At 36.3% G+C, this 18,894-nt stretch overlaps 1 protein-coding gene across 2 annotated transcripts in view; it reads left to right on the top strand.

Moving 5' to 3' along the window:
- The window catches only part of PDCD6IP (programmed cell death 6 interacting protein), a 30,631-nt gene extending 12,571 nt beyond the window's left edge, over positions 1 to 18,060 (top strand). Inside the window, exons 6-18 of one of the 2 annotated variants that reach the window (XM_079300204.1) lie at positions 2,816 to 2,916; positions 4,604 to 4,720; positions 5,527 to 5,749; positions 6,500 to 6,623; positions 7,264 to 7,441; positions 7,853 to 7,964; positions 9,071 to 9,240; positions 9,986 to 10,234; positions 11,508 to 11,642; positions 12,530 to 12,624; positions 13,930 to 14,062; positions 14,429 to 14,634; positions 15,502 to 18,060. In XM_079300204.1, the coding sequence (XP_079156330.1) occupies positions 2,816 to 2,916; positions 4,604 to 4,720; positions 5,527 to 5,749; positions 6,500 to 6,623; positions 7,264 to 7,441; positions 7,853 to 7,964; positions 9,071 to 9,240; positions 9,986 to 10,234; positions 11,508 to 11,642; positions 12,530 to 12,624; positions 13,930 to 14,062; positions 14,429 to 14,634; positions 15,502 to 15,670 (2,012 nt within the window). In that variant the 3' untranslated portion in view covers positions 15,671 to 18,060. Of the gene's footprint in view, positions 1 to 2,815; positions 2,917 to 4,588; positions 4,721 to 5,526; positions 5,750 to 6,499; positions 6,624 to 7,263; positions 7,442 to 7,852; positions 7,965 to 9,070; positions 9,241 to 9,985; positions 10,235 to 11,507; positions 11,643 to 12,529; positions 12,625 to 13,929; positions 14,063 to 14,428; positions 14,635 to 15,501 lie in introns of both variants that reach the window. The other variant, XM_079300203.1, reaches the window with a different exon arrangement.
- Positions 18,061 to 18,894: the final 834 nt, after the last annotated feature.

The following is an 18,894-nucleotide window of genomic DNA, read 5'->3' as shown; positions in this document are numbered from 1 at the left end:
GCTGACTGGACAGTGCTTTGAAATAAATTTGTACAACAAATGCCTGAAATGTTTCCTTCGGGAGCAGAGCAGGTGCTTCCCTCATTTTGTGTGACAAATTGATTGTCACCATCTTGATTTCTTCTTGTCAAAAACATCAAAAAGACAAAACACATCTAATCCAAACCCCAGATATGCCCAGTGAACTGAAGATTTTTGTGGTTACTCCTAAGACCACAAGACTGACAGTGTTTGAAGGACAGTAAGGTTAATAATCATCTGATTATGAAAGCTGTAGATTATGCTGGATTTCGGTTCTTTTCTCTGAGGGGAAAGGCATTTTGTGAAGAATCATGTTTGATGTCATGATTAATTTCAAAAACATGTTTTTCAAACGCAAATCTTTCGAAGTTAGATCTCAGAACAGAAATCAGTCTTCTCGCTGCATTGGCTATTTACGTGTCCTGGTTTGAAGGACAGGTGTCTGCCAATAAAGGCAGAAACTTCTCTTAGAAATGAGCAATGTAAACCCCTTCTTCTAAATCATTACCATAATTTTGAAATTAAGAGGCTCCCAGGCAAAGATATGAGAATTAGGAATAACAGTTTTTGACTAGGAAAATTAAAAATAGAAATACAGTATTACAAAGAACAGTTCCAACCCTGACAGAGTCAGAATGCAACCTGACACCCTGTCAGTCAGGGTGTTGGTAGCAGCCCGATTAAATGGTGGCTACAGTCCTGCAGTGGCAGGTGTGATTCAGTTGAAACAGTGCTCCTGTAGAAGGGTGCAGTTCTCCTCTGAAGGTCCTGGGATGATGTGGAAAGGTCCTAGAGTCCAGTGGAAAGAAGGTATCTTGGTGTCCAAAATCTCAGTTTTTATCTAGATAGGAAAGGGTTGACTCTTCTCCCTGGCTGGAGCATCTCTCAATGGGATGATGTAATTTTATTAGTTATAGAGTGGGACTTAATTGCCCAGCAGCAGATGATGTCTTCCTGGAGAGAGGGTGGGTTGTGGAAAAGATAAAGATGATTGCCTCACCTTGACTTAAAGATGGCCCATTACCAGATAATATGTGCCACTGAGATAAGGATCACTGCCCCACCCACCCTCAACAGATGGTGATATACGCATTTCTGGCCACATCTATATTGCAACCCAAGACATTATGTTTCTTGGAATTTTCTGGTTTTTCTCTCATATGAGATAGTTTTATCAGAAATACCATTGTAGCTGATAATCTGATAAATGTACAGAGTTTATTTAGAAGTTGAAAGAAAACAGATGTGTTTGGCAAAAGCCAAATTTGTTACAAACTACATAACTACAGGCCATTTATTTTAATTTCTGAGCTTTTTCTAATGTTTTCTTTAGTCTGAACAATTTTTTGCTCCTCTGAATTAAGGCTTACATTGTAGCTGCAATATTTAAAGATACCTGAGTAGAAACTAAAGCCTCTGATGATGAAAGATATGTTCTGAGTTCGCTGAATGGATAAATGAGTCTAGCATTTTCTTTGTTAGTGGAAATGTAGTTAATATGCCAGTGTTTTTTCCTTTCTTAATGGTCCAGCTATAGGAAGGAAGATGCAAATACTGCACAATTGGTGGGGCTGGAAAGAAAAGTTATTTAGGTTTCTGTTGTGGTTTGGTTTTATTAAATATGGACTGCACCAGACAGGAACATTCTAGCAAAGAAGAAAGGCGATATATTTCGTAAGCTGTTTTCTCATAGTTTGTCCTCTAAATTCTGTTCCGCAGTGAAGAGATCTTTCTGGCATACCTTAAAGATGTTTACCTCACAGAAGTTAAATATATTGTATAACAGTTCATGTCTGGAATATTGTATATAGATGTGTGAATATGCTGGTGTGAGCAGACCACCTAGGAATTGTTTTGGTTGAATTTTGGCAGAAAAGCATACTCTGCAGAATTCCTAATCTCCCCATGCTTATCAGTATGTCAGTACCTAAGTCAGGGAGTGCTTGTTTCTAAGGGCAGCTCTTTAGAGTGGACAGCCAGTGTTTGCATTGATTGCCTGCCTTCTCTTGGAAGACTGAATTGCTAGTGCAGGCCAGAGGTTATCTCCTTTATAAAGGAGATAACCTCTGGCCTGCACTACCAATAGTGCAGATCTCCTTTATAAAAGGAGGCAGAGTTGCAGAATGTTGCTATTCTAGCAGTTTGGCTTCAGGAAAGGCTAAGGATGTGAGGCAGGGGGATACCACTGCAGATAGGCACATGTGCTTATAGGAATGGTGTATATGACTTTGAGGAGCTGTGGTTATTTATGTCTGGGAATGGTGTTTCTATATTTGCTGTAAGCTAACAGTGTGGACTTTGCAACATTGCAGGTGTAGACTGTAATGGAGAGGACCAGTCCCTTCTCTGTTGCAGTTTTGCAGAGTCCTGACATGGAACTGGGTCCTGCTGGAAATAAAACCTATTTTGCTAACTAGATTTTGGCTAAATTCTTTGACTATGGCTACACAATTGCTTGTGCTGGCACAAGAAGGGGCTGGGAGCGAGTTTGTGGCTTTTTTTGGCAGCTTGCCATTGGTTTGAGGTAAAGCATCGCTCTTAATCTTGCATAAATGCTTGCAGCTGCCAGAAGATTTCTAGTTCAACTGACTGAATCTTTGGTGTCATGATTGAAGTAGAAATTCTGGAAGCTGCTGCTGGATTTCAAGAGGGAAGAATGGGATCCCACCTTTGAGTTATAATGTAAAGCTGTACACTTAAAATGCAGTTATTGATGTTTGAAGATTAAATAATCACCTCTTCAGTTGTAAAAACTGATGATGATCTTAACTTTCTTTTCTCCTTCTCCCCACAGATAAAATGAAAGATGGTATCATAGCTAAATTAGCAAATCAAGCTGCAGATTACTATGGTGATGCTTACAAACAGTGTCAATATAAAGATACTTTGCCCAAGGTTAGTAAATCATGGAAATAATGAGGGGTGTATTGTTATTGTTTACGCTGTTATTATTTACCATGGGCTTAATGGAAGACTTAAAATATATATTCTCAAGCTGACATATTGCTGTGTTTAAGGGAAATTAACCTGTAATTTGAAAAACAGTGATGAATTGAAGGGGGCAAAAGAGTGTGGGGTTTCTTTTTAATAAGATCTTATTACATGAAGTGCATTTATTTGTAATGCATTTCATTAAAGTTAACTTGAAATGGTTATGGTGTTATTTAGGGATATATTTTTAGAACTTAATGCCTTGCTAAATCTGTTTTCAAACTAACACTTTCTATCTGGGTTTAATTGGCTTCTTAGTCTCAGTGTTTCCATGTGAAATTTGCTCTCATATTGAGTACAGCATGAATACAGAGGTACTGTATTCATTCATTCACCTGTTAGCAAAAAACATGACTGGAAGTCAGTGTGTGTTTTCTGTCCTTCTGCTTGCACTACCCCAAAACAATATTGATGCTTGTAAAATATCCCAATTTAATCTTGACTGTTAATTTGAATGCTGTTGGTTTTGGAAGAGGTAGAAAAATCTTTCTTATGTTCTTGAAGGTTTCTCACATATATGTTACATTGTTCATGATGATTTTTGGCAGGCAGTGAGATATAATCTAGCCATTACTTTATCTTTCATTGTTGTGTGCCTTTCTAAGCTGTAGATCTGCTCCTCGTTCCAGTTGCAAAGTAATCTCTCAAGTGATTATTTGAAAGAACATAAGGTTTGCTGGTTAACACCAGCTCTGAGAACAGTTACATGTTTAGGAGTGTGACATCAAGGTTGATTTGGTCCATTGGACTCCAGTTGCAAGGCCTTTCAGACAGCTTTGTCATCTAAATTTACCCTTTTTCTTTAATGTTATTTTTCCATCTCTGGGGGAGCAGCAAGTTTGCACAAATGTGAAGAAGCAGGTCTTTGTATACTGAGGTCTTTAAAGCATGACTCTGGTTTTCCAGTGCTCCTTGATTTAAGAAATAAAACAGTAAGGCCAAATCCTTGACCTAAGACCATGTCTGTGTGCTGCAGCGTAATGTTTTCTTCATGTCTTGGTTGGTACTCCTGCAAAGATAAGTGCATTTATATAAAGTGTAAAATGACTTTTTAAGTTGCTTTCCATGTCAGTGGTTACTAGTCTTCTTTATTTGTTCTTTCCTTTCATAATTGTAGTTGCTTTCTTGATAGGCCTGCTGCTGTTTTAAGTGCAATTACTTTGTTTAATTAAAAAACAGTCAAACCAAAAAGCCCCTAGAAGACCTATCTTTCCACCCACCTCTATTTCTTAAGAACACTGTCTTGGCTTTGTCTGGGGATATTTGGGAGTGTTCTTACAACTGTCCTTTCTACTACATGCATGCATTTCTTATCTTTAAAGTAAATGTTGTGACTTCATGGCTTGAATTTAAATCATGGCTCATCTAAAATAGTGGACACCAGGAATTTTGCAACAGCAGTTTAAAAAAATATTCAATCCATGCAAAGCCACATGATCTCTGACATTTACCTCTAATGTTTTAACCTATCTAAACCATTGATTGGGTGATTCTAATTTCCTTTTCTTCTTCCTTTTTCTTCCTGCATCCCATGTTGTCTGTGGTGGTTTATGTGGTTGGACTTTCCCCTGGTCAGTATTTTTATTTCCAGGAGGTGTTTCCTGTCCTGGCTGCAAAGCACTGCATTATGCAGGCCAATGCAGAATATCATCAATCTATCCTGGCAAAACAACAGAAGAAATTTGGTGAAGAAATTGGGAGGTTACAGGTGAGTAACTTTCTTCTTTGAAAAATATGAAAAAAATTTTAATCCTGAAAAGCTGGTTGGAGTTCTGAAATCCAAATAGCTAAGAATGAAACTTATTCAGAAACTGTTGAGCATGTTTATCTCATGAATTGAATTATTACCAGCTGCAAAGATGAAAGGAATCTCTCTAACTTTTGTAAAGATGATTTTTTGGCAATTTGATACTGCTTGATATGTTAAATCTCTGTTTACCTAGGCTTCATATCTCAGTACTGCTAATATGACAGATTTGTTGATGAATTTTCCTACGTAATGTTAGTGAAAATCCCCCAAAGGTTGAAGTTTAGCTGATCTATACCTAGTTTTTTTGCTGATATCCTGCTTTAAAGCTGAGTACTTTTTAAAAATTGTATGAACAGTTCTCTTTTTAGTCTTTATAGCTTTTCACCCCCTAAAGCTGGTTTCCAGAGGGACTTAGAGATGTTGAAATTAATAAGGTGGTTTCATATTTTAAGTGCAGTAGCGAAAAAAAAATGGCTAAAATGAACTGCTTCCTTCAAGTCCTCAGATCTTTTGGAAAATAAATATGTGAAATGCTGCTTAAAGTGGTTGTGAAGATCCATGTGCCGTGTATCTACTGATACACAGCACATTTGAGAGACTTATATAAGATGATCATGTTGGCATCTTGAAAGTTACTAGTTATGCATTTATCGACTGTGCAGGATGGAGCTTGAAACCTCTTTTTGTATGCTTATCTGTTTCCTTAAGAATATATGAAGGAGAGAGAAAATTTATTATTTTAATTGTATGTTAATTTTTTTTAGCATGCAGCAGATTTGGTGAAAACGGTAGCATCTCGCTATGATGAATATATAAATGTTAAAGATCTGGTTGACAAAATCAACCGTGCACTTGCAGCTGCCAAAAAAGACAACGACTTCATTTACCATGACCGGGTTCCTGACCTGAAGGATTTGGAGTCCATTGGAAAAGCCAGTCTTGTGAAGTCTACTCCAGTTGTTGTTCCACTCAGTCAGAAATTCACTGGTAAGCAAAGTGTGTACTGTGGATAGCATAATTGTTACCTTGTTGAAACACATGGTCAGCCAAGTTCATTTGTACCATGAAAAAACAAACATTTACTTCTTGCATTCTATTAAGTGTACAGCTTAATAGCTGTTTTTTTTCTTCTACACTTTGTTGTTGTTGATAAGTGATGTTGTTGATAAGTATAATAAAGTACAGGTTGAAAATTCTTAACATGAAGTGTTCAGTTCCCTTAAACATCTTTCTATGATTTTCTCATCAATTCTGTATCTAAAATTTCTATATTAAACCAGTCCTTTTAAATTCAAAAGGAAAAGGTCTGTAGGGGACAGTACCAAGTAATACAGTATTAACTAACGTTGTTGCTGGTCTCCCATAAAGTTGAAAAATTTCAGTTGTTGGCTCTACAGATGAGTTGTGAAAACATTTTCTTTTAACTTTCTCATATTTTTCCTTTAATGAAACAAAATTAGAAATGAAACCTTAAGGCAAATCTGATTTGTAACCCTACAATTGGTGTAAAGATACTGTCTTTAAATTATTTTGAACTCAATTCAGCCTGAAAAACTGAAATCTAAAGGCCTTTAAAAATAGATTATGGTTTACAAGATATCTTGGAGAGTAGAAGGAGAGTATCTTAAACTATTTAAGTCAGTCTCTGTAGTACAACCTGTACAAAAAAACTGTCAAGATGTTTGTGCCTCTACTTTCATAATGCAGCTTGTGTAATATATACTACTTTAATTGCAGACCTGTTTGAGAAGATGGTTCCATTGCAAGTGCAGCAATCTGTGAGTGTTTATAACCAAAGGAAGGCAGATCTGGTGAACAGGTCAATAGCCCAGATGAGAGAAGCCACAAATCTGGCAAATGGGTAAATATGGCTTCTTCTTAGGTTACTCAAGTGGGACTGTGCATGGCCTGTAAGGCTTATGTGCCTTGCAGCCTGTGGATATCCAGATTATAGTAGCAGTGTTTTTTCATTACTGTATGGTAGGCTGGCAAACTTAAACCATAACAGGGGGATTTAGAACTACTTCTCTGTAGGTGATAAGTCTGAAAGTTAATTAAAAACAAGTAGGATTTATTTTTCTTCCATTTTTCCTCATTTTTAGGAGTCCAACACTTGCTCAGAAAAAATTCCAGTACCATTAATCTAGGAGGATTTTCAAAACCCAGGGCATCATTTCAATGGCCGTTAAAAAAAAAGTTATTTAAAATAAATATAAAAAATTGTACCAAGCTGAGAGATAGCAATATAATTTAAGGCAGTTGTTTCTTTTGTCTACCAGTCACTACCTAAAATGTTTGCCATGTTTTGTAAGTGCTGAAAGACTAGGATTTCTTTAGCTTTTAAAGAGCTTTGAAATGTATTTTTAGTGAGGTGTATGTTTGAAATTTCAGCCTAGACATACATTACACTCCATTTCCATTATAAATGACTGTGTGATTGTTTGTTTAGATAGCAGTGTTGCTTTCAGGATTAAAGTTGTTTAACATGTTGACTTTTTCAGTGTGTTGGCTTCCCTCAATCTTCCTGCTGCTATTGAAGATGTGTCTGGTGATACTGTTCCTCAGTCTATTTTGAACAAGTCTAAGTCTGTGATTGAGCAGGGGGGAATTGAGACTGTTGATCAGCTGATCAAAGATCTGCCTGAACTGTTGCAAAGAAATAAAGAAATTCTAGATGAAGTAAGCCCAAAACCCTAAACTGTTCTAACATCCATCTCCACTGAATGCTTTTCTTTAAATGACAATGAAAAAAGTGCACAATTATTCAAATGTTTGCAACTTTAATAACTTTGCTTGTAACTTTCAAAATATGTTATTAAAGTGTTCAGCCCATACAAAAATTGTGCTGTCACATGTGGATGTTTCCTTACAAATACTTTCTTTTTAAAAAAGTTGGTGGAGAGGGTGAAGCATTGGGAAGACATTTTAAAGAAATTTGAGTGATGTGTCCCTTTCATGCCTGTTTTTATTTGTCAAATTACATTTTACAAGAATGTATAGGCAGTTTTTGTTTTCTACACTAGCGGCATGTTTTGAAGCTGTTTTGTGTTTAAAACAGCTCATAATGCATGTAACATTTTATTCTTGCAGTCTCTGAGATTATTAGATGAAGAAGAAGCTACAGACAATGACCTGCGAACAAAATTCAAAGAACGCTGGCAGAGAACACCCTCCAATGAACTTTATAAGCCTCTGAGATCAGGTAAAGTCCATGTTTCTTGCTTTGGGTTCTAAAGATGTCCACAGTGTCAATTAAAGTAGTTTTCAGTTCTCTGGTATTATCTATAAATACACAAATTTCAGTTTGAGGCAGGTTATGCTGAAATATCCTGATTGCAGTCTGCACTGTTATTTGGAGCTGAAAGAGTATGTGACAGCAGGGAATTTGCTGCTGCTTTTGTACCCTTGGTATGTATGTGCAAGTTGCATATAGGTAAAGCGTTATAAAATAAGGGCCTTGTTACCCTTGTGAAATCATGGCTCAGGCATTCTACTGAGGCTAAGTAGAAAGGAACTGTGGGAGAGTCACTCAGCTGCAATAGGGGTAGAGAGATGTGCTGTGTGACTGCCACATTTCCACATCGGTGGTGCATGGTGGTTGCTTAATTTGGGCTTGTTGTGCCTTAAAACTATGTAAACTGATAACAGGCTAACTGCTTAAAAAAGGCCTGGTTTTTGCAATAAAACAGCTCCTGTTTGCACTTGCCTGGGGACTCTGTGTCACTTTGCTTCATACATGTGCATGCTGAGTTTTCAGAAAGCAAATGAAATGAAGAATGACTGCCCTCCTAAGGATCTCAAAATAAGAATTTCAATTGCCTCTTAAATACTTCCGTGTATTTTTCCTTCTTAACATTTCTTTTCCATCTGTTTGTTGTCTCTTTAATTTGGTGTTTTGTTTTTAATTTGGTGTTTTGTTTTTTTTTTTCTCAGCATTAGGTCAAACTTCTTAAGACTATAACTATAGCGAGTTTTCTGTGTTCCTAACGTGTTGTTTTCTGAAGCTAACAAGGGACTGATACCACTGACTTGGTCTTGCAAAGTTACAGAGGTTTAAATCTGCAGAGTAACTCAAACCAGTGTTCATTCATATACCTTTGTGTACTTCACTGGAGAATTAATAGAGGTGCCTTGTTTATGCACTTCTTACAACATAATTTGAAAGCTTAAGTTTTAAATAAAAGCCTTACATATTGTGCAGGCTTATAAAAATATATGATGACTTGCTGAAAAACAAACTGCTCAGGTACAAGATGGGATGAAACAGATTTTGTAATTATGTAAACTTTTTTTTCCTCTTGCCCCCAGAGGGAGCCAATTACCATAATATTTTGAACAAAGCTATGCAAGCAGATGGGCAAGTGAAGGAGCGCTATCAGACTCACCGGGATACGATTGCACTTCTGTGTAAGCCAGAGGCGGAACTCAATGCAGCCATTCCTTCTGCCAACCCAGCAAAAACACTGCAGGGAAATGAGGTAAAACAGTGAAATTTGTCTGTGTTTTGTATAGATGTGTTGTTTGTCTAGCAGAGTAAACTTGCATGAATTGGCAAGAAAGCTGATCCCTAGCTGCTCTTGTTTCTGTCTCAGTTGATACATGACGTAACTAACATTTGGAAAAAAAGTTGTCTTCATTTTTAAAATCTTCTTGAGAACAGTTTGTTGCATTTAATGTGAACAAAGTCAATCACCATGGACAGCAAGACTTGTTGACTATTATAAAAGGAGCAATGAATAATTTTGTTACATAGGGAAGTGGGATGTAGTGCTTGGATTCTTGGGACAAAATAAGACATAGCTCAGTATTTTAAACTATTAGGCAATTAAACCAATTTGCTTTCCAAGAAGTTAATGGATCATCTACAACAATATTATTTTTCTGATAGTAATGATTTGAAATCAGTGGTTTTGACTGCCATCTAGAATATCCTATTGGAATGTATCTGATCAACTGAAAAAAACCCCAAGCGTTTTGCAGTAATTCAGTCTTATTAGCAAAAGCAAACCTGTAGAAGAGGGTGTAGATTGAGAAATGCTTGAAAATCTTTTTTTGGTTGCGTTTTTCCTGGTTGTTCACTTTAAACACATTAATAAACAAATACTTGTGCAGAAATATTGCCAGCATCTGTGAGGAGTGCAAGATGGAAACAATTTATTAATAGGTTATACTTCCCTAATAGTTCCTTTAAACTTGTTGATTTAGGACCTTTATATTGCCTAGGTTGTTAATGTCTTAAGAACTTTGCTGGCCGTTCTGGATGAAGTGAAGAAGGAGAGAGAACAACTGGAAAATGACCTGAAATCTGTTAACTTTGACATGACAAGCAAATTCCTGACTGCACTTGCGCAGGATGGTGCTATAAATGAGGAGGCTATCTCTGTGACTGAGTTGGACAGAATTTATGGAAGTTACACACAGAAAGTGCAGGAATCCATAAAAAAGCAGGAAGAACTTCTCAAAAACATTCAGGTACAACACTTTGTATGTTTTCCTTTCTCCTAAACTAAGAACAATGATGTTTCTACCTGTCTAGTACTTTAGAAGTCTCACTTTACTTTCTAGTCTGTTTTGCTTTTTATTCTGTCATGTCAGTTGATACTCCTTTATGCCTCAATCACTGAAAAATGCAGAGACGTCTTTGTTCAGTAGAGAAAAATGGGAATGTTTACCAGGGCCTCCCTGCAGCTCCAGTGTAAATCCTCCTGGACCTTTTCTTGGTACAGTTCTGCAGATGATTTTGTCCTTGAAAGAAGCTTAAGTGGTGTGTTTAAGTTTTTGGGGTTGTTTTTTTTTTTCCCTCCATTTTAATTCTGTCTGGGATAACAGGAGACTTGTCCTTAGTGTCTACTAGAAGACCTTTTGGATCTCTGAAGTACAGCTTGGTTTATTCCTAATTAGTCTTTACAATATATGCTTGACTTCCAATATATGCAGAGCTTATTGAAGTAAAACTTAATAACATTTCCCAAAGTTTATTTATAAATTCAATCTTAATTTATCAGAGGCAAGTACCTGAAGCATGTGGCAAAAGAGGAGGTCTTAGTGCTTGGAGTAAAGACTTGAGTAATAATGGAGACTTATTTCCAATAGGGAAAAAAAATTCTTAAATGGCCATATACATCATGTTTAGCAAGGATTTTATATTTAGATATTTTTAGCATGACATACTTGATGGGTATTACTTTAATGTTTGAATGTCTTGGAGTTCATGTTGGCTTCTGGCAACTGAAACGGTCTTTTTAAGTTTGCTTGTTTATTTTCCTGAAAGAAATGAGATGTAAATAGGTGATCCTTCTGTAAGTTTTCCTCTTCCCTGTCCTTTTAATAGCTTGCCAATATCAACTAAATTCGAAGTAATGCTTCTTAAAAATACTGACTTTCAGTATGATTTTATGAATATCAATGGAAGTTAGTACAGGAGAGAACCTAATTAGTATAGCCCTGGAAAGACAGTCTGCAGGATGAGCCTTGAGAGTTATTAAAGGCAATCCACAGCACAACAGGTAATTAAATGGTGATATCTGCTGCCAGTGAGTTAACATATGGTTCTGAAATATACTTTGTAATAGTCACTGCGCTTTGCAGATAGTGAGTATGGAAGTCCAGTGTGGATGGGAGATGAGGAGAAGCAGGTATTGGGGAAAACAAAAGCAATGAGTAAGGGGAAAAAGAAAACAAAACACACAGAATCTTACATGGAACTAGCTTGCATTATTTGCACTATTTGTTTTTTTCTTTCAAGAACGCGCATCAGGATTTTTCAAAGATGAAACAATCAAACAACGAATCTAATTTAAGAGAAGAAGTCTTGAAGAACTTAGCTGTAGCAAATGACAACTTTGTAGAACTTGTAGCCAATTTAAAAGAAGGCACAAAGGTATGTTAATGCTTAAGGGATTGAAATGACTTTTTTATGTGTACAATGAGATGTGAATCAAAAATCATTATAAACTTTAGATACATTGGACATCATTACAAAAATCATTATAAACTTTGGACAGGTGCGTTTTTGAGGATTTTACTGCTGAAGTGAGGGCAATGACTCACTTGAATTTTGGTTGTTTCAAGAGCTGTGAAATGCTTATTTTTTCCTATCTGAAAAGTAAACTTTTTTGAGCAATAAGATAAGCTGTTAATTGCAGCTGAGTAAATGATGCTGAAGTACCCAGATGAGCCATTTTATCTGAGAAGTTCTTTCATATGTTCTCCCATGGTATTTAATCACTTTATAAAATTGGTGTTTTAAATGTTGTTGCTGCATACATGGGAAATAATAAGGAGAGCTGGTTTTAGCTTGGTTTTTTTGATCTGGGTTTCTGGAAGGTGTCCTACAGCTTCTGTACTAAGTATTTTTTAGTGGTTTATTGATAACTCATTAGGTGGAAATAAATCTCTGAGACATCTCTACAAATGAAATGCATGGAACTGAGAGCAATAATATTAAAAATAAATAACTCATCACTAGAAGTGATGTAGTTTTTCTCTGGTTTTAATACATTCTTTTAGTTATCCTGAAATATGTTTATATTTACACACACACAACCCCCCACAAAATTCTCTAATATTACCGGGATGGGGAGCAACAGCTGATTAATTTTGCTTTTGAAAAGTGTGATAGAATGTACTAGTAAATTTTATTGGAATGGCAGGTTCTGGGCACTGTAATAGTATGACGCCTGTAACTAGTTCAGTATGTAGAAGTATGCAAGCATGGAGTCTGAAAGTATTGATTGAGCATATTGTATTTTTACTTTTCTTTACTAGTTTTACAATGAGCTGACAGAAATCCTGCTGAAATTCCAGAACAAGTGCAGTGACATTATCTTTGCTCGCAAGACTGAAAGAGATGAACTGCTCAAGTAAGATTTCAATGTTTTGTTTAATCATTGCAGAAACTTTAAATTATTTATCAGAAATTTATCTCTGGGGACATGTTTATTATGGCACTTGATGAAATGCGAAAGGAAGAATAGGTGTGCTAAACCTATTATTTCTGTACTTTAAACCTAGTCCTGCTCTCCTAGGAAAGTGATAGGAGAAATAAATGGAAGAATCTACTTTGAAGTTGACTCTACTGTTCCTGTGTGCAGTTCAGCATGAATCTGTTTCATGTTATGATTTCACTCTCTATTCTTTTTGGCATGCATTTGTTAGCAATTTTATTTTATTCTTTCCTTTGAGGAACTTATGGTTTCTACACCCTGCTCCTGCTGTCAATTTAGTTTGAGAAATTAAATGCCTTCTTCCATATGTTCAGTATGATGGGGGAAAAGCATCAGTATTCTACTTCTGCTCTGTAGTCTGCTCTAGTCTCATACTTTATCATTGCTTAGATATGAGGATTGCCCCCAGTGTTGGGGAAAGAAGCAGATGTCGTCCTTCATGTGAGGAAGTGTTTGATGTTGTCATTATTCCCTACATGAGATCAAACCCAGTATAGTATGTCTGAGATGTGATTTTTAGGCTCCTCTCTTAAGAGGAAAGCATAACTGAAATTTAATTTAATCAGTGTTCTTTAGCAAAGTACATAGCCTTTTATAAGAAAGGACTTCTTGTTACTGGAATTTTTTTGATGAAACTGCAGTTATTCTGTGTACTTGCCATCTTAGAAATGGGTTGCTCAATCCTCAATTTTTACCTTTTCTAACTTAATCCTGTGTAGCGTTGTTCTTTTTATCTGGGCTCTGTGCTTGTAAACAAAGTCTGAGTTGCAACTCCTTCTGCCTTTATTTGGCTTCCTACATTCATGTAGTTTGGAAGCTGTATGGCTACGTAAGCAATGCAGAGGTCTGAATATCTCGCATCTCTACCATCTCTACTATCTTTATGTTCAGTGTTAAGGCTGTAGGGTTAGTGTTGATAGAACATTTTTCTGAGTCTTACTATGCTCTTTTACTATTTTGGCTAATGTTGTGTTCTATACCCAGTACCGAGTTAAAACATAAAGACATTATTAGAAAATAAATGTAACAGTTAATCAGAGAGTTGTCTAGAAGATAGTTTCCATGGAAGTGATTTGGACTCCAAATTTAGTTTGAGCTAGCTCAGTGATTCTGCTTTAAATATTAGACTTAGTCTACTGCATCTTTTTGGCTTAACTTGCTGCAGTGTATAACAAAATATTCTTAAACTAAGCTGCATGTTTGCTCTTTTGTTTTTAATAGAGATTTGCAGCAAAGCATTGCTAGGGAGCCCAGTGCTCCCTCCATTCTGCTGCCTACGTATCAGACCACTCCAGCAGCAGGAAGTAAGCCAGCGGTGTCAGCAACTCCCACTCCGGCCCCAAGAACCATGGTGGTAAATACCTGCTGCAGAATTAGTGGGTTAAAAACACTGGGGCTGTACTTGGGAACTCTAAACTTCTCTGTAATTCGTGTGTATTGCTCCTTAATATACTGGTGTAGTTGGAAATGTGTTGAAGTGAAATAGAGAGCAAAATCTTAAGGCTTTGCAGAGAGGTGTATTATGTGCTATTCATGTTCATCATTTTTAGATTTGAAATTAAAAGCTTACTGCCTTTTAGATGCTTTGCATTATCTGTATAGATGAAATATAGAATGTCTGTTTGAAGTGAAAATTAAAATCAATTAATCATATAACCATAGCTTTTGATTCTAAGACTTCAGTAAAGAAGCTCCAGCTTAATTCACTTTCTTTTGCTAGGGGACTAAACCACAGCCACCAGCACGGCCACCACCACCAGTGATTTCTGCAGCAAGCAGTTCCTCTTCTGCATTAGCACCCTCTGGGGCAGCTGCAGCTCCTGCTGCTGCTCCAGCTTCTGCTCCAGGAGCCAGTGCACCTGCAGCAAGCTCTGCACCTTCACAGGCGCAGGGACCACCTTACCCAACTTATCCTGGTTACCCAGGGTAAGTTAGAGAAGCACTTAAACTGATTTTTGTTATCCTGTTACTTAAAAGCACTTTTTCTTGTGTGTGACATTTTAACACTGCTTATTGTTATTTATAATTATTGTTAAAGTTGAAGATGTGTTTGCTCTTTGAGGCAATTGGTTTTATTGTTTGTTAGCTTTTTGTTTGCTTGGGGGTTTTTTGTTTGGGTTGGTTTTTTTTTTTTTTTTTTTTTAGTTTTATATATGTAACTCTTGTAGGAATCATTGCTTGTTCCTTTTGTGGGAAGGTTCATTTTGAGTGTTTACAGTTTATCTTCTTTAAAGGAGAAGGAAAATAGGACTGCATTTCCTTAACAATAGTTTGTTTATTATTGCCAACACTTGCATTATCATTTGGTGGTGTTTACCTCAAAACTGTTGGCATATCTCATTTTTCAAATCTTTAGTATGATACTGAGAAAATGAAAAATACAAATAAAATTTCAGTTGAGTAGTGTGCTTGCTTCTGATGTTTTTTGCTGTCTTCATGGTGTCATCACAAGAAATTGAAGGCAGCTATGGTCTCCTTGGGTAGCAGGCTCAACAAATGTTGAAATATGCATGGTGTTATTAAACATTCGAGAATCAATTTAGATCAGTTTTAGTTCCAGCAATTTGCCTTTACTCCGCCTTCTCTCTGCATTTCTGTTCCACATACTGTAATAGTTTTCATGTTTGCTCCTTGAAAAGTTACCACATTTCCTGCTACACTTGAAAGAAGATGAAAGGAAAGCATTTGTGGAGATGGAGCGTGTGTGTTTGTATCTATTAATGAGTTGTTTTTTCAGATTACCATCTTTGGTGTCTTTCAACTCAGGTATTCTCTTTTTTTGCCCCCACACAGGTATTGCCAGATGCCAATGCCAATGGGCTATAATCCTTACATGTATGGTCAGTATAATCTGCCATATACTCCCTCACCTGTGTATCAAACTCCGGGACAGCCACCATATCCGCCACCTCAACAGCCTGGATACCCTTTTCCTCAACAGCCTTATTACCATCAGCAATAATGTCTCTGCAAAGAAGCCCTGCTTGTTAAAATTTGGGAAGTTTGGCAATAAATGTACTAAAACTTCTAGCTTTTTTTAGTGTATACCATACTGACCTGTATGCAGCTGTAACTCCTGTCTCTTGTTAACTGCTCCACAAATGTCTAGATCAGTTTTTATGACACTAAATTCTTTGAAAGATTTACTGCAGTGGTTTAGACCATAGAGTAATGCCAGAATTTAAGCCTAATTCAGTGGTCTGAAATAGTACATTACATTTTGGTTAGACCAAAATATTTGTGTGCAAGAATCCTGTAAGTAACAAATAAGTTCAGATGAGAAAAAGAAGTGTGTGCACTGGGTGTGATATATTCTACAGAACCATATGGCATTTCCTTCTATACTCTATTGGTTTGTATTTTTTTGAGTTTAGTTAAAATATGCTATTTTGTCTAATAATCAAGGCCTTGTAAATCATCAGTAAAAAGAAATAAATTACTTAAAAATGGTTTAAACACTTGGCATTCTCATTATCAAAAAAATGTGTTTTGTGTGTCTGTAGATTGTTTCATTTGTCCCTTGACTTTCATAACATAAAGAAGTTCTCAAGGGTTTAGCCTTACAAGTGAATTTCCTTGTCTTTTCATTGATTCTGTATTTTTGTGACAGAATCTATAATAACCGTTTAAGTGTTGGTAGATGAAGTCTTACAGCTAGAGTTTTCCTGTAACTTTGAAGTATATTGACTGAAATACATTTATCACAATTTTTAAAAAGTGGTTACTGTCATGTGCAGGATGCTATGTAAAAGGAGGGAGGTCTTACAGGACCAGTGAGTAGTTGTTCTAACTTTGTTTTGCAAAGAAGTGGTGGTGGGAAATGTGTTACCGCTCAAAATAGGGCAACTACTGATTGCTGGAGCTTGGCAGTTTATTTGTTAAATGATTGCTTTTTTTCCCTTGAAAAATTTTATGTATTCCCTCAGGGAGCTTGTTATCAGTGGAAAAACTTTCTTTTGGGTAGGGGAGGAAAAAAAATCTTGTAAATTAAAGCACATTGAATGTTTACTTTTGGATCCATCATCTCAAGGGATAAATAACCTTGCACTGCATTTTACATAAGGTAGTAAAGAATCTAAGTTTGGGGTTAATGGCTTCTACCAAATATTTACTAACCATTTTTCAGCCTTTTCTTTTTCTAACAGGTTTGTCTTATGAGGGACTCTAATTTAGCCCTTGAAAAGAGTTTGTTCTATGGGACAGTTAATCTTCTGAATGCTTCATACAAGATGTTCTGGCCTTACAGAATTACTATCACAGTACCTGTGTTGCAAAAAGTTACTTCTTTTTCTTTTTTTTCTATTAAAGTGCCTGATTAAGATATTGAGGTATATTTTAGTGTAGATGTTTAGGGGTGCCAATTATTGTAGCATCTGGTTGGAAATCTCACTGGATCATGAATATTCTTCCTCATAAAGAAAGCAGCATTTGTATTTGTATGAGCTCTTTTCTTTGTCTCAAGTTCCTCTTGCTGTGTGATCATCTCAATTACTTTGTGGAGACTCCTTGTCTTTAATACTAATCGCTAACCCCCACAGAAAATGTGGAACGAAAGGTAGAAATAAGCACCCTTGATAGAACTTATTGAGTACATAATTCTAAACAAATTTATTAATCTGTAGAAGCTCAGTGATGTGGGGAACATGATGGAGTAAGGGAATACAGCACCATAGATAAAACCGCTGCACAAAGACAGGTGCTTTGCATTTCTTTGTAAACAGTGCTGAATTAGGTGGCACAGAAACCTCTCCATTTTTTTCCCTGATGGGAAGACATGAGGCAAGCAAGGACAATGAGAAAAAGCTAGGAAGATAACTGGAAACAGCAATCAGAACCTGATTTTATTCTAACTGGAAAACCAGTAGTTTTTCCACTAATTTCACTGTGTCAATGTGAGCAAGTGCAAGTCTAATGCAACATTTTAAATTCTGAATTTTTAGTATGCCATGGGCTGTAGGTTTTTCAGTTCACATATTAGATGCATTTGAACTGTTGTATAAGTTTGTTTCTAGTGCCTCAATTGATAGAACTTATTTTCATTTAAAAAAAAGTTATTTGTTCCAGCATAAAGATTCTTAGAACTGAAATTTCCTTTTTTAAATTTCATAGATCTGGAGTTACTGTTAAAACATTTTTCCAGTTGTGTTTTTGCTTGCTTTAGTCTATTATTTGAATATGTGTAGAAATCTATGCATTATGTTCAGTTTTTCTCCTTTTTTTTTTTCTAAAGAGAACAGAAAAATCCAGAGACACATTATGTATCTGCTTTTAAGCATGCAGTTGTCATGACTTTGATTGAAATGTTACCTTGTTCTTCTATAGTTTATTAAAAAAATCAGTTAGAAAACCTGATTTCATGGTGTTTCTCTTGAGTCCTTCGGATTCAGATAAGTGTTATTTTGGAAAGGATGGAAACAAGTAATGGGCTCCCAAGATGTTTGTGCTGTGGTGATGGCATATCACCTACAGCTGCTCTGTAATAACAGCTACATTCAGATCCTGGTAGTTGTGTTATTTCCAAAGCTGGTGGAGTGTATTTCCCTCTGTTTATATGAGGAATGATTAAGGTTCATTTAATGGTTCTGTGCCTTCAGAAACTTGTATTCCAAGTTGGTTTTTTTTTTGTTTTTTTTTTTTTTTTTTTTGTGAACTCGTCCAGGCTGGGTTACATGAGACTCTCAGACTCCCAGCATCATGAGTATTAAAGTATAGGTAGCAAGAAAGGGGGTTAAAAGGGCAGCTAATAACAGCAGATAAGCTGTCCCCTTGGGCACTCTAAGAAGTAAATTTCTTTGTAATTTTTTAAAAAAGGCTTTATAATGCCATGCTTGTTTCAATTGCTGTGTGGAGGAAAAAGTTTACAACCATGTCCTTTCAGACACTTTGAAGTCAAGCATTTATTTTATCTTGCATGAAAGCTTTCAATGCAATTAGTGAGAAAAGCAAGTTTTAGGAAGCAAGCTAATAGCAGGTCATCAGTGAAATGCCAAACTATTGCAGGGCTAATGGGTCACTTCTCAATTTTTTTTTTTTTCTTTATTAACATGGTTTCAGCCTATATGGAAAATGTGTCTTCTTTCCTGACCACTAATGTGACACTACCAGCTAGTGATGATTTTTTTTGCTAGCGTCCCATTGTTTTGAGTGCTTTTAGAGCTGATTTGTGAGATTTAGTTTGAATTAGAC

This window comes from Erithacus rubecula (assembly GCF_903797595.1).
Source record: "Erithacus rubecula genome assembly, chromosome: 3".
Lineage (NCBI taxonomy): Eukaryota > Metazoa > Chordata > Aves > Passeriformes > Muscicapidae > Erithacus > Erithacus rubecula.
Note: the sequence above shows the minus strand (reverse complement) of the source record. Positions and strands in the feature narration are given on the sequence as shown.